Source organism: Littorina saxatilis, linkage group LG4 (assembly GCF_037325665.1).
Source record: "Littorina saxatilis isolate snail1 linkage group LG4, US_GU_Lsax_2.0, whole genome shotgun sequence".
Classification (NCBI taxonomy): Eukaryota; Metazoa; Mollusca; class Gastropoda; order Littorinimorpha; family Littorinidae; genus Littorina; species Littorina saxatilis.
This window is the reverse complement of record NC_090248.1, coordinates 38535882-38551075: the sequence shown is the minus strand read 5'-3', so window position 1 is coordinate 38551075 and position 15194 is coordinate 38535882. Positions and strand designations below refer to the sequence as shown.

Sequence of the window (15194 nt, the reverse complement as noted above, 5' to 3'; positions counted from 1 at the left end):
TGAACCGCACGTTTCCATCCATTATCTAATTGTATGGAAAATACATTATCTTATGTCTTATGTCTTATTCTAACATACAGTATCCATATAGAAGGCCAAAAACGGAAAACCCACGCAAGCTTCAGTGGTCAGTGTAGAGTAAGGTCTGCTGCACACTCTTTTTGCTTCATGCGCTTTTGAGAAAAATCGCTATTTTAATTCTTGTGCAATAGGCCTACTGACAATCGAAGTGCGACTGGTACGTAACACTTCATCGGCCCTCTCACTTACTCTCCAGCATGCTTATTATCGACGTCGGATATCACATCAACATTCAGTGAATCAACTGGTCATCTTAAAGGTAGGTTTTCTCAAGTTACACAGTTGTGTTTTCGTTGTTAAAAATTAATCTTAATAATTATGAGTTGGGGCTTTGGCTGTGACTGTGTTTGTTTTGATTTGTTAGAGGAAAATAAATATTGTTATTAAGTGACGTCAGTTTTGTAAAGTAAGTCGTATTGTACTTATCACCAGCTACTGCTCAGGGTTTAGTTGAAGAACAGGTGTCACACAGGTGCACCCTTCCCTTGGTGTTATGGTGCGTTTGTACCTGTATAAGTATTTGTTTGTGTGTTTGCTTATTTTGTTGTCAGTTGTTGTTAGTTTGTTAAGTATATTTCATTCCAAAATGACCGAATTCATTTTCTCTTGATTATGATTTTTTTTAAACCTGTAAAGATCTGTGATCTGATGAACACTTGTTAGTAAGAGTATGATAACCAGGGCCCTTATACTAACCTTTATGCTCTCCTGTTTAGACTTGTGTTAGTATCTGTATGTGAAGATTACAGTTACCAAACGATGAGAACTGATGGGGTCACCGGAACACGTTAACAAGGCATTCATGATATTCATGATAACGTACTGTCCATATTTCACCTGCCATGAGTGTGTGTGTGTGTGTGTGTGTGTGTGTGTGTGTGTGTGTGTGTGTGTGTGTGTGTGGGTGGGTGTGCGTGTGTGTGTGCATGTCAGTGTGTTCAGTATGTGTGTGTGTGTGTGTTTGAGAGAGACAGAGACAAAGACAGAGATCTGATACGGAGAGAAAGAGAGACAGAGAGAGATATCCGCTCTGTTCAAGGTCTAACTGTTTAGTGTGTGTGTATGCGTGTGTGTGTGTGTGTGTGTGTGTGTGTGTGTGCGTGCGTGCGTGTGTATATATATGTGTGTGTGTGTGTGTGTGTATGTGTGTGTGTGTGTCTGTGTGTGTGTGTGAGTGAGTATATGTGGGGTTTTTTTTTTTAGAGAGACACAGAGACAGAGACAGATGGAAAGAGAAACCGAGAGAGAGGATCGTCTGTTACCAACAATCCACAGCTTGAGAATCAGTTGATATAACACTGCCGTACAGTCCCAACGAATTGCCTACAGCCCCTTTTGCCAAATTTAACTGGCTGCTTTTGCAATTAGATCATTATAGTAAGCTTAAGAGACAGAGAAGTGGCACACTTCTGGCGATAATACACGTAAACACATCGTACGCGTTGTTCCCGTAAAATGTCAAGATTATATTAATTAATCATATACTTTAAATTTCAAGACCGGTCGTGATTAAAATTGTTTCAGAGTATGCGTGGTCACGTGCTCCCGGTTCTACAGCTTGTTCTGCTTCCAATATGCTGCACAGCAACGTAAGTCATTAAAATAAGTTGGTTGTGTGTGTGTGTGTGTGTGTGCGTGTTTCGTTTTGTTTAGTTGGTGTGGTTTTTGCTTACTTTTATTTTTTAACGTTTAGTTTTTAGTTAGACTGGGGTTCGAGACGAGACGATAGTGAATATAAACCTAACTGTGTGCGTGTGTATAAATATATATATATATATATATAGTGTGTGTGTGTGTGTGTGTGTGTGTGTGTGTGTGTGTGTGTGTGTGTGTGAGTGTGGTTGGGTGGGTGGGTGTGCGTCAGTGTGTGTGTGTGTGTGTGTGTGTGTGTGTGTGTGTGTGTGTGTGTGTGTGTGTGTGTGTGTGTGTGTGTGTGTGTAGTGCATTTCCAGGAAAACTACTAGCGTCTGAAATACTCATGCATCACTCTTCAGGGTATAGTTGAATTTTGACTGAGAAGAGAAAGTGCGCCCTTGAATATTTCTTGTTTAACATCGATTTTTATGTTCGGCAGGCCCCAAGCTTTAAAAAAATATCCATTTAGTTGAGTCCGCTTTTGGGTGCACGGTCAGCCCTCCGCCGTGACGGAGTATACCCGACACATGTTCAATGATACTTTACATATGCATTCTTCCAGAAAATATTCCCACACGGGGTGTTTTTTTTACATTTAGTCAAGTTTTGACTAAATGTTTTAACATAGAGGGGGAATCGAGACGAGGGTCGTGGTGTATGTGTGTGTGTGTGTGTGTGTGTGTGTGTGTGTGTGTGTGTGTGTGTTTGTGTGTGTGTGTGTGTTGTGTGTGTGTGTGTGTGTGTGTGTGTGTGTGTGTGTCTGTCTGTGCGTGTGTGTGAATGTGTGTGTAGAGCGATTCAGAGTAAACTACTGGACTGATCTTTATGAAATTTTACATGAGAGTTCCTTGGTATGATATCCCCAGACCTTTTTTTCATTTTTGGGATACATGTCTTAGATGACGTCATATCCGGCTTTTTGTAAAAGTTGAGGCGGCACTGTCACACCCTCATTTTTCAATCAAATTTATTGAAATTTTAGCCAAGCAATCTTCGACAAAGGCCGGACTTTGGTATTGCATTTCAGCTTGGAGGCTTAACAATTAATTAATGACTTTGGTCATTAAAAATCTGAAAATTGTCATTAAAATTATTTTTTTTATAAAATGATCCAAAATTACGTTCATCTTATTCTTCATCATTTTCTGATTTCAAAAACATATAAATATGTAATATTTGGATTAGAAACAAGCTCTGAAAATTAAAAATATAAAAATTATGATTAAAATAAAATTTCCCAAATAATAATAATAATAATAATAATAATAAATGAGCATTTATATAGCGCAACATCATAACTTTACAATTATGCTCTTTGCGCTTGACACATTTAAAATTAAAACACAGTTATACAAGCATTTACATCTACATTCATAGTCAGCAACGCTTAATTAAAAGCATACACCATCAAACATACATTACAAAAGATTCTTCCACTAACTAAGTAATAAAAACATGAATAAAATAGGTAGTGAAAACAAGGAAATACCAGCTGAATACCCTTAATCAAACAGAACATGTTATCAACAATACTGAAAAACAGCCCTAAATGTTTATATACATTATCACATTATCACTAAAACAACAAATTAAATACACTACATGTAGCCTACTGATGGACTAAGAAAACAAAATCAGGGGTTGTATTTCTTGAAGAGGTGCGTTTTAAGTGCTCGTTTGAATGCTTGGGGTGACTGAGAGTGGCGGATGTGAAAGGGGAGAGAATTCCATTGTGTGGGTGCGCAGAAAGTAAAAGTGCGTTGTCCGTATGTTTTTTGGTTTTGGTGTGTGGTATGGTGAGGATGCGACAGTAAGAAGAGGCACGGAGTTGTCTTGCTGGAGAATAGACGGTGAGGAGTTCAGAGAAGTAAGCAGGAGACGAGCCAGAAAAGAAGTTAAAGCAGAGGGTGGACAGTTTGTAGTCAATGCGGGCTTGAATAGGTAACCAGTGCAGTGTGTGAAGAAGTGGTGTTGCGTGATCTCGTTTTCGTGCTTTCAGAATGAGGCGTGCTGCCGAGTTTTGGACTTTTTGTAGTTTATGCAGGAGGTACAGAGGACAGCCAGAGAGAAGAGAGTTGCAGTAGTCAAGTTTAGAAAGAACAAAGGCACAGACAAGAGTGTTAGTTGTTTGAGAGGAGAGTGTGTGGCGAATGGTGCTGATCTTACGAAGCTCAAAATAAGTTGCTCTTCAGACTAAAGATATATGTTTTAAGGGTCATGTCAGATAAAAGGGTGAATCCAAGGTTTCTAGCTGATGGTGAGAAAAGAATGTCGGTGTTGCCTATTTGAACAGAAACAGGTTGGGGAGAGGGAAATGTAGTGTTCTTCTTTTTGCACAGTAAGACTTCAGTCTTATCATCATTCAGCTTAAGTTTGTTATCGACCATTTAAAAACAATTCCATCTTCTTCCTGGTCGGTTCTTGATTCCAAAAACATATAGATATGATATGTTTAGATTAAAAACACGCTCAGAAAGTTAAAACGAAGAGAGGTACAGAAAAGCGTGCTATATGCAGCACAGCGCAACCACTACCGCGCTAAACAGGCTCGTTAATTTTACTTCCTTTTGCACGAGCGGCGGACTACGGTCATTGTGAAAAAATGCATTGCGTTCAGTTTCATTCTGTGAGTTCCACAGCTTGACTAAATGTAGTAATTTCGCCTTACGCGACTTGTTTTATTATTGTCTTTGATGACGTCATATCCGGCTTTTGGAAAGTTGTGGCGGCACTGTCACGTACGCCATCTTTTTTCAATCAAATTGATTGAAATTTAAGTCAAACAATTTGTGTCACAAACAGAACTATTGGATTCTTTTCAGCTAGGACGTTTAAAAACTAATTAAACAGTTTGTCCATTTAAATTCTAAAAATCTTAATTCAAATTGAACTTTCAATAACAGATTCAAAACTGATTGTATTGTATTCTTTATCATGTCTTGAATAAAGCTCAACTCGTCTCTGTTTAAGGGTTTCGACTACCCAAGCTTTAGTAGTCTTGGTATGTTTTACCAGTACTATTGAGGCGGTTCCGGGCACTAACAAGCAACACACAAACATACACACACACACACACGCACGTACGCACGCACACGCACACATATACACACTCACACACAATCCCGCAATGTGTTTGTATGTGATTGTAAACTAAAAGTCGAATTTCAGATATTTTTGGTTCTCTAATAATGTTTTTGTTTCTAAAACAATCACTCAATGTATCTATGATTTTACAGGTATGTATGGTCCGTGTTACTGGGTCACGTTGAAGCTGGCTTTCCCTATATCAGGTAAGTTCAATTCGGTTTGTGTGCGCGGGCGCGGGCGCGCGCGTGTGTGTGTGTGGTTGTGTGTGTGTGTGTGTGTGTGTGTGTGTGGTTGGGGGGGGGGGTTGTGTGTGTTTGTGTGTTTGAAAAGTATGTGTGCCTGCCTGTTTGTCTTTCTGTTTTCAATTAATGCTGGTCTGCATCTTCCTATACAAATTAGCTGGCGAAAGTGAACTTGCTATGACTTTTGTGTGCGACGGCTTGCTTGTTGCTGAATTAATTGATTGATTGATTGATTGATTGATTGAATAATTGATTGATTGATTGAATAATTGATTGATTGATTGATTGATCTATATGGAGTGAGTAAGTGAGTGAGTGAGTGAATGCCTGACTGACTCAGTGACTGAGCGAGTGAGTGAATGAGTGAGGTTGAATGACTGATGTTTAATATGTTTAAGTTAAAGGCACAGTAAGCCTCCCGTAAACCATCACAGAGCTCCCCGAGCGTCTACATACAGTACACGCATACTTCCATTTGAACGCTCACCGAACGGGAACATCCTGGCTGCTTTCTGTCGAGCGTGAGAAATTTTCAAAGAATTTATTTTCGTGGACTTGGTCCAACAACAATGGCGCCTCGTTTTGGTGCTGGACGGCTGTTATGATACCGGAAAGCACGCCCGGACAGTAAGCCTCCCGTAAACCATTACAGATACTGTCAGGCTTTTACACACAGTACAAACACCCTTCCATTTGAACGCTCACCAAACGGGAACATCCTAGGTGCCCTACGTAAAGAGCGAGCAATTTTTGAAGAATTAATTTTGCAGATTGTCTCGAACACTTTTTGGACCCATCCTGAACTCAGGTCAAACATGAGTTACTTCCCTTCGGGTCTCATTCTATCGATGTAAACTGGCAATAGCCGTGAATCGATGATTATCAAAATGTTTTTGGACCGTGGTGCGTTTTTGCGCTAGACCTAACTTTTAAAATCTAAATAATAGATTGACAGCTTGTTACACAAACATTCTTTAATCATAAAAGAATTCTTTTTTCATCAAGACAAGATCAGTACAATTCGAAGTTGTAAAAGTTTGAAAAAAGAAAAGCCGGAAGCAGGGTCACGCAAGGGTCGTAGCAGACGACGGTTTATCAGTGCATATCGCCGTTCCTCTCAACAGTCAAAAGCCATCGCTAGAGTTCTTGTGAACCACAACCGTTTGTTTCGTGCATAAAAACGTGCTATTGTAAATAAGCTCACATCGAGTCGCATTCAAATGACTAACTGACGACTACATTGTGAAAAGGGGAAACTGGATCACACGGGTTCACGATGGCTCAGGGGTAAGATAAACCAAGTAAAAATTAATTCTTTGAAAATTGCTCGCTCTTTACGTAGGCCACCTAGGATGTTCTCGTTTGGTGAGCGTTCAAATGGAAGGGTGTTTGTACTGTGTGTAAAAGCCTGACCGTATCTGTGATGGTTTACGGGAGGCTTACTGTGCCTTTAAACAAAATTGTGCAGTGACACGGGGACATATCCTCCAGAGAGCTGTCTTTTTGGCTTGCTTCTGGACATCTACGCCACAGTCAGTGAGTACCAATTTCATCTGATCATAAACAATTAAAAATCATCATTTACTGTCCTTTGACCGTCCCATGTTTCCTGTCGCACCTATTTTAGTTTGACTGGCACATTGTCTTGCATTACTGATTCAGCTAACCCTGAGTTTAATCATTTCTAAATGAGTACTTTATCAAACAAGAGGCGAAGCCTTCAAGGCTCACGTAAGAAATCGACAAACAGTAACACAAACTCAATCACTCCGTCACACATACACACACACACACACACACACAAACACACACACAAACACACACACACACACACACACACACACACACACACACACACAGTAAGCATAGCCATAGCCTCATAGACATAGGTGAAACTGTGCAAGAAAGCGAGACCCTGGATCTGTCAACTAGTCTCGGCCCGCTCACAATAACAATGACCGAGACTTTCAGTAATTCCTTTGCGTGACGTCTAACCCTCTTACGTCATAATGTGACGTCTTCAAATAGTTTCTATCACACACGTCAAACACTTTTGGCCGAGACGTAATCTTCTTATGCGAGCTTTATCCATAGACTCGGAAATGTTAAAGTTTCTATCACACACACACACACACACACACACACACACGCACGCACGCACGCACGCACAGACAGACAAAGTTTATCATCGCATAGGCTACACTTACGTGAGCCAAAAATACGTAGAATGGGTCAGAAAATCCGTACAATGTTCGCTGACGGTATCATTATGAATATCCGTTTCTAAGGATGCTCCCCTGCCTGGGGAAAAAAAGTGAAAAAAGAGAAAGAAACGAATCAGGCAAAAAGATGGGTTGGAGCAGCGTGCATGCAACTGAGGTCCTAAAAAAAAATAATAAAAAAAATAAAGAATGATTACCCTTTACCGTCCTAAATATTATATTGTAGCATCCAAGAACACCAAAAGAAAACAAACAAGTCGCGTATAAGGCGAAATAACAACATTTAGTCAAGCTGTCGAACTCACAGAATGGAACTGAACGCACTGCTTTTTTTACCAAGACCACATACTCGTAGTTTCGTCAGTCCACCGCTTGTGGCAAAGGCAGTGAAATCGATAAGCCATGCAGAATAGTGCGGTAGTGGTCGCGCTGAGCAGGATAACACGCTTTTCTGCATGTCTATTCTTTTTACATTTAGGCAAGTTTTGACTAAATGTTTTAACATAGAGGGGGAATCGAGACGAGGGTCGTGGTGTATGTGTGTGTGTGTGTGTCTGTCTGTCTGTGCGTGTGTGTGTGTGTAGAGCGATTCAGACTAAACTACTGGACCGATCTTTATGAAATTTGACATATGAGTTCCTGGGAATTATATCCCTGGACGTATTTTTCTTTTTTTCGATAAATACCTTTGATGACGTCATATCCGGGTTTTTGTAAAAGTTGAAGCGGCACTGTCACACCCTCATTTTTCAATCAAATTGATTGACATTTTGGCAAAGCAATCTTCGACGAAGGCCGGACTTCGGTATTGCATTCATAATTTTCATATTTTTAATTTTCAGAGCTTGTTTGTAATCCAAATATAACATATGTATATGTTTTTGGAATCAGGGACTGACAAGGAATAAGATGAAATTGTTTTTAAATCGATTTTGGAAAATTAATTTTAATCATAATTTTCATATTTTTAATTTTCAGAGCTTGTTTGTAATCCAAATATAACATATGTATATGTTTTTGGAATCAGAAAATGACAAAGAATAAGATGAAATTATTTTTGGATCGTTTAAAAAAAAATATGTTAATTACAAGTTTCCGATTTTTAATGACCAAACTCATTCATTAGTTTTTAAGCCACCAAGCTGAAATGCAATACCAAAGTCCGGCCTTCGTCGAAGATTGCTTTGCCAACATTTCAATCAATTTGATTAAAAAATGAGGGGGTGACAGTGCCGCCTCAACTTTTACAAAAAGCCGGATATGACGTCTCTGTTTATCGAAAAAAAGAAAAAAACGTCCGGGGATATCATTCCCAGGAACTCTCATGTCAAATTTCATATAGATCGGTCCAGTAGATTAGTCTGAATCGCTCTACACACACACACACGCACAGACAGACAGACAGACAGACAGACAGACACACACACACACACACACACACACACACACACACACACACGCAATGCATGCACACACACACACATACATACACCACGACCCTCGTCTCGATTCCCCCTCTATGTTAAAACATTTATTCAAAACTTGACTAAATGTAACAAGTCGCGTAAGGCGAAAATACTACATTTAGACAAGCTGTGGAACTCACAGAATGAAACTGAACGCACTGCATTTTTTAACTATGACCGTAGTCCGCCGCTCGTGCAAAACGCAGTGAAACTGGCGAGCCTGTTTAGCGCGGTAGTGGTTTCGCTGTGCTGCATAGCACGCTTTACTGCACCTCTCTTCGTTTGAACTTTCTGAGCGTGTTTTAAATCCAAACATATCATATCTATATGTTTTTTGAATGAGGAACCGACAAGGAAGAAGATGGAATTGTTTTTAAATCGATTTTGGAAATTTAATTTTAATGATAATTTTTATATTTTTAATTTTCAGAGCTTGTTTTTAATCCGAATATAACATATTTATATGTTTTTGGAATCAGAAAATGATGAAGAATAAGATGAACGTAGTTTGGGATCGTTTTATAAAAAATTAATTTTAATTACAATTTTCAGATTTTTAATGACCAAAGTCATTAATTAATTTTTAAGCCTCCAAGCTGAAATGCAATACCAAATTCCGGCCTTCGTCGAAGATTGCTTTGCCAAAATTTCAATCAATTTGATTGAAAAATGAGGGTGTGGCAGTGCGCCGCCTCAACTTTTACAAAAAGCCGGATATGACGTCATCAGACATTTATCCAAAAAATGAAAAAAAGGTCTGGGGATATCATACCCAGGAACTCTCATGTAAAATTTCATAAAGATCGGTCCAGTAGCTTACTCTGCCGAATCGCTCTACACACACACACAGACAGACAGACAGACAGACAGACAGACAGACAGACACACACACACACACACACACCACACACACACATACACCACGACCCTCGTCTCGATTCCCCCTCTATGTTAAAACATTTAGTCAAAACTTGACTAAATGTAAAAAGGAAACGTTTTCATACAGTCACACGGCACATCTACTTTTACAGAGGCAAATATCTTGTAAACAAACATGATTTTATTCAGCCATTTATACGTACTCTGTTGACAGCCGCCATAAGTGTGTACCTGCGATGGCAACAAATCAGAACTTTCTACGAGTCGGATGGATCATGTGGTCTTCGTAGAGCCAACACTGCGGGCCTTGTTTTGGGACTCATTGCTGCCTTTGGCGTTTTACTTGTCGCCAACTTTCAAGTAAGGGCGTCAAACAAGCTTAATTCGTTTTCTTTTTTTCTCTCTCAAATTGATACATTGGAACCTCATTTGTAAGATCTACCTCCCCCATTATCATTTTTAAATTCCGATTAAATCAAAACGATTTTAGTTTTATGTTCAAGGGAGGCCCTATACTGCCATGCGGCTTGACGTAAAAAGATAATTTGGGACACTATTCTTGAGTTTCACCAGGGCCTCTTATATTTACAGGAAAGTAACGTGATCTATGTCCATTTGGTCGGAGCACTTTTTGCTTTCGGTGGAGGCGCCATCTACACATGGATACAGACCGTCATCTCCTACAAGGCACATCTACTTCCGGGTCACCACGCTTGCCTACGTCACTTCCGGGCAGTTCTGTCTATTGCCATCACCGCGAGCTGTGTGCTCGGTATCCTTTGGAAACACAAAACCTCTGAATATGAATTATAATTCTGGTAGAATGATAATTATGCTGTTGTTGATAGAGGTTCGGGTAATCTTGAACTTTAGCGTTGTACTTTCAGAGTGCACAATCCAGTGGCATTATTGACTTACTTTTGATACAAGTCCCTTTAATCAAACCAAAGAATAGTTATCGTGAAACCGATTAATTGACGGATTGAGCTTAAAAAAAAAATTAGCCTAAATAATTAATGTTGTCATTTGATCGACAAAAATGACTGCCATGGGAGAGAAAACGCATACGTATTATCGACAGAGTTGTCTCCCTTCCATCGACAAAAGTGCACAAAAACTGGCAGCGCCGATGTTTTCAAGTTCCTTCTAAAACCCATCAGTGTAAATGAAAGGCATTTGTACAGTTCATTTCGCAACTTCAAAGGTATCTAAAATGATTTGTTATCCTTACTTGAAGAGCAGGTTCTGCAAACAGTAGTTCCTGAATATACAACGCTAAAGTTCAACATTACCGAGGTTCGATCTATTGTCCCGCTCTGCAACTCGGGAATCAGTGTGAAGGACTAAGAAGAAAATTGTGGAATGTAACGGTATTCTGCAGTTTGTGCCGCAATATGTGGAGCAAAGTCATTCCTAATTACAAAGTTTCTTTCTTTCTTTCTTTCATTTCAAGACGCGCACCCTTCACCTCAATAATGACTCCGAGTAATTAAGTTACCCACTAAAATAATTATGATAATGGTACAATTACATGCTACCTAAATCACAATTTTCCCCTAGAACTGAACGTCTTTTCTCGATGTGGTCTATCGTTGCTTTGTACCAAAACAGTAAAGCTTACTCAGTTAGTCGCACATCTAAGCCAATGTCGGACAATGTTAAATTGGATCCAGCCGGTTTTCCATTTGTTGACTAACAAGATATAGTTCTAAGGACCTGCTTTCAGTCGGGCCATGACTTGACTGCCAAAGTTGATACCGGGATGCATTCTATTATCCCATGGTATAATCATGCGGTGTCTGATTAGGCCAAATAAAAATATATGTTGGTTAGGGTAACGTGACCAAAAAAGATAGGGTCGGTAGGTCGCCTTTTTAATTTTTTTTAATTTAGTCGATTTTAAAGGAGGTTACTTCCTTTAGTCTCGGTATAGCTCGCAAAATGTGCCAACAGTTTTTGTTTTTTTGAGAAATGAAAAAAAAGTTTTAGGGTCGGCGGGAAAAAATAGGGTCTGTCGGGTTACCCTAAACCAACATATATTTTTATTTGGCCTTATGTTATACAGTAAATGTGTAGTCCTTAACAGTTTCCAGTGGTCGTCTTTGCTTCACTGGCCAAAAACAAACGCGGAGACATAAAGACAGATAGACAAGGATTCAAATGGTTGCCAAGTGACAAGGTAATATACCCTTTCAGCATGGATTTTGCCACACAACTGGCATCACATTTTTGCGATCTATCTTTTTTTTTAAAGGAAGGGCTATTGATTGCTTGCTCGATTGGTGGATAGATGGATTGATTGGTAATGACTGATTGTCGTTCTTATATGTTTGGAGCCTGTGTGTAACGTGCGCGTGCAAAGATATGAGGGTGTGCCCAAGTCTCTGTATGTTTGTCAATTTTCATGTGTGTCTATTCGTCAGTGTGCTGCCCTGCTGTCTGACTGTATGTTTTACAGAAAATAAAAATCTATTCAACTTATATCAACCCTTTCTGATTCAGGGCTTTGCGGAACACATTATTTCTACCGCCCTGGAGTGGGCTATGGCTTTTATGTCTGCCACTTTCTTCGCATCCTTCTATAGAGAGTTCAAAGTGTTCACATTTACCATGCCAGTAGAGTTCACGGTCACGGAAAGAGAAGTCAAGGTCAACGGAGATTTGACGAGCAGCGAAATGCAGCGTGCTGCCTTTACTGTCGCCACTATCGAATATTGATGAAAATTACGCTCGTGTGTGTGTGTGTGTGTGTGTGTGTGTGTGTGTGTGTGTGTGTGTGTGCGTGTGTTTGCGTGCGTGTGTGTAATTATGATTGTGTGTGTGCTTGCGTGTGTGTGCGCGAGCGCTCATGGGTGTGTCTGAGCGCGTGCGCCGAATGATCCAATACTGACTTTCTAAAGCTTTTTGCCCTGCAAATTGTCAAGAATCTGTTATGTGCTAAAATGAACAAAAAAGAAAAGAAATACATACTTTTTACTGATTTGCTTTGGCTTATTATGGTGTGCTGTGCTGCGTTGTGAAATTACAATACATTATGATACATGCCTCAAACACACTTTGCTTTTGACAAGTTTTCAACCAGAAGACTAGTGAAAGTCTGTGCCTTCTGATTCAATACAAATATTTCCAAATTAGAAAGGTGTTGATACCTCAAATGTCAGCCACAGTGTTTGAATTATGTTTTTGAAAGCATGCCAACACTTGATTTGCGAAGACAGCTCGGCGACAAGCAAATACATCGGCACACTGACACGGCATCCTCCGCACCCCCACCCCACCCTACTCCTTTTTTTCTGGTCAGATTTCCAGATCGTTGTTTATGAGAGTGAGAAAAAAAAATGCTGAACCCATTCGGCGTTGCAAGACACCCTCAACCTGACGTTTATGTCCTGGTGACACATGACGTCCCGGATCGCCCCTCCCATTTCGTCCTTTTCTATCTCGCCCTCAGTTATCTAGCGCTCATTGGTTAATAACAGGATATTCGAAGATTATTTTCCCGTGGTTGCTGCACAATATTTACATATGTTTTAGACCAATGAGCGCTGGTATGCATATTCGGTGCGGATGCATGAGTTTGACGCCGAGTGGAAGTTAGCGGCTCGCAAACGAAGATTCGTCCAAATGATGGTTAAAAACAACCTGCAAGGGACGGAAGCTGAAAATTAAAGGTACATACAGTTCAAACAATCATTCAACTGTATTTATTTGACCTTACACAGACTGTAGGAAGAGGCAAACCGTCTTGAACACAGAACACAGAAGACTCGAAGGTGAGTGACGTACCTTGTAGTCTTTCTGTGATAGTAGTAGTCCAGTGGACGATAACTTCCGCCTGTGGTTGAACATCGTTATGTACAACCTCTGAGGGCCCCAAAGGGTTTTAAATCGTGATCGTGATTGGCGTTTTTTGACCTTTCTGTGACCGTGATTGCCGAAATTTCCATTTCTGTGATCGTGATGGGACTTTGCCCGTGATCCGTGATGACAAAAAAATCAAGTCTCGTGATCGTGATCGCCATTTGTTTTCGTGATCGTGATGGGCATTATTGCAAAGCATTTTATTTTCAACGTACATTTTTCACAGCTGTATCACTCTATGATCCTCTATTCGTCAAGGAGCCAATCCCGATTGAAGGGAAGCAACAACACATTCAGAAATATGATTTTGACAGAGATCCAATCAGAAGGCAAATTGCAAAAGTCTGCCAAACTTCATCCAATGGAAGGGCTTCGTGCAAAAGTTTTGAGTGCATTCAGTCACATTCGAATTCGAAGATCAACAAGAAGGGCAAAGCCCATACGACTCACATGCTTTACACATTTTTCCTACCAAAATACATGTGACCTTGACCCAAGGTCAAGGTCATCCAAGGTCATGCAACACAAAGCTGTTAATTCAAGACATAGGAAGTACAATGGTGCTTATTGGCTCTTTCTACCATGAGATATGGTCACTTTTAGTGGTTCACTACCTTATTTTGGTCACATTTCATAAGGGTCAAAGTGACCTTGACCTTGATTATATGTGACCGAATGTGTCTCATGATGAAAGCATAACATGTGCCCCACATAATTTTTAAGTTTGAAACAGTTATCTTCCATAGTTCAGGGTCAAGGTCACTTCAAAATATGTATACAATCCAACTTTGAAGAGCTCCTGTGACCTTGACCTTGAAGCAAGGTAAACAAAACTGGTATCAAAAGATGGGGCTTACTTTGCCCTATATATCATATATAGGTGAGGTATTGAATCTCAAAAACTTCAGAGAAAATGGGAAAAATATGAAAAATAGCTGTTTTTTAGGCAACATTTATGGCCCCTGCGACCTTGACCTTGAAGCAAGGTCAAGATGCTATGTATGTTTTTTGGGGCCTTGTCATCATACACCATCTTGCCAAATTTGGTACTGATAGACTGAATAGTGTCCAAGAAATATCCAACGTTAAAGTTTTCCGGACGGACGGACGTCCGGACGGACGGACGGACGGACGGACGGACGACTCGGGTGAGTACATAGACTCACTTTTGCTTCGCATGTGAGTCAAAAATGGCGTGCAGCGGTACTGTCATCGAACTTCTGTTATATTTTGTGGATTCAAGCCAGACCAAAGCAGGCGGCGAGAATGCCTTCCTTCTACGGGTCGGTCTTTCCGAAGACGAAATATCAAGGTATGTTGATCTATGTTGCTCTATGACTGTTCTGAATGTAGGCAAAGATCTTGAAATTTGTTCAAGATCTTTGAGTTTGAGTGAGATCATTGACATTGTCGACATTGCCGCGTCCGGCTGTCACTCGCTCAGTGTGACCTCGACTGGCTCGAGATCGAGTCTGCGTGTAGCCAAAACCGAAACTAGAAATGTGTTTTTTCATCCCAGCAACCGTGGACACGCCTGGCATATATTCTAATTGTCGCTTCTTTGCATTAACTTGATTAAGCTTGGATTTATGTTAGCGCCTGTAAACTTTAATTTCAACAATGGGTTAAATTCAGAAACAATGGCGGGGAGACGTGCCAGTTTGGGTCACTTGATCCTCATGTCAAAGACGATCAAAGCCGAGGAGTCATGTTCGTTGGGG

The 15194-nt window shown here is 40.2% G+C and overlaps 1 protein-coding gene across 1 annotated transcript; it reads left to right on the top strand.

The window, feature by feature from the left end:
• Positions 1-228: 228 nt before the first annotated feature.
• On the top strand, positions 229-12588 carry LOC138964692 (DNA damage-regulated autophagy modulator protein 1-like). The gene is made up of 8 exons (XM_070336716.1): positions 229-340; positions 1606-1670; positions 4953-5006; positions 6514-6581; positions 9827-9972; positions 10204-10384; positions 11706-11791; positions 12115-12588. Exons 2-8 carry the CDS (start codon positions 1609-1611, stop codon positions 12328-12330), a joined length of 813 nt encoding a protein of 270 aa, XP_070192817.1. The 5' UTR covers positions 229-340; positions 1606-1608; the 3' UTR covers positions 12331-12588.
• The last annotated feature ends 2606 nt before the right edge of the window (positions 12589-15194 follow it).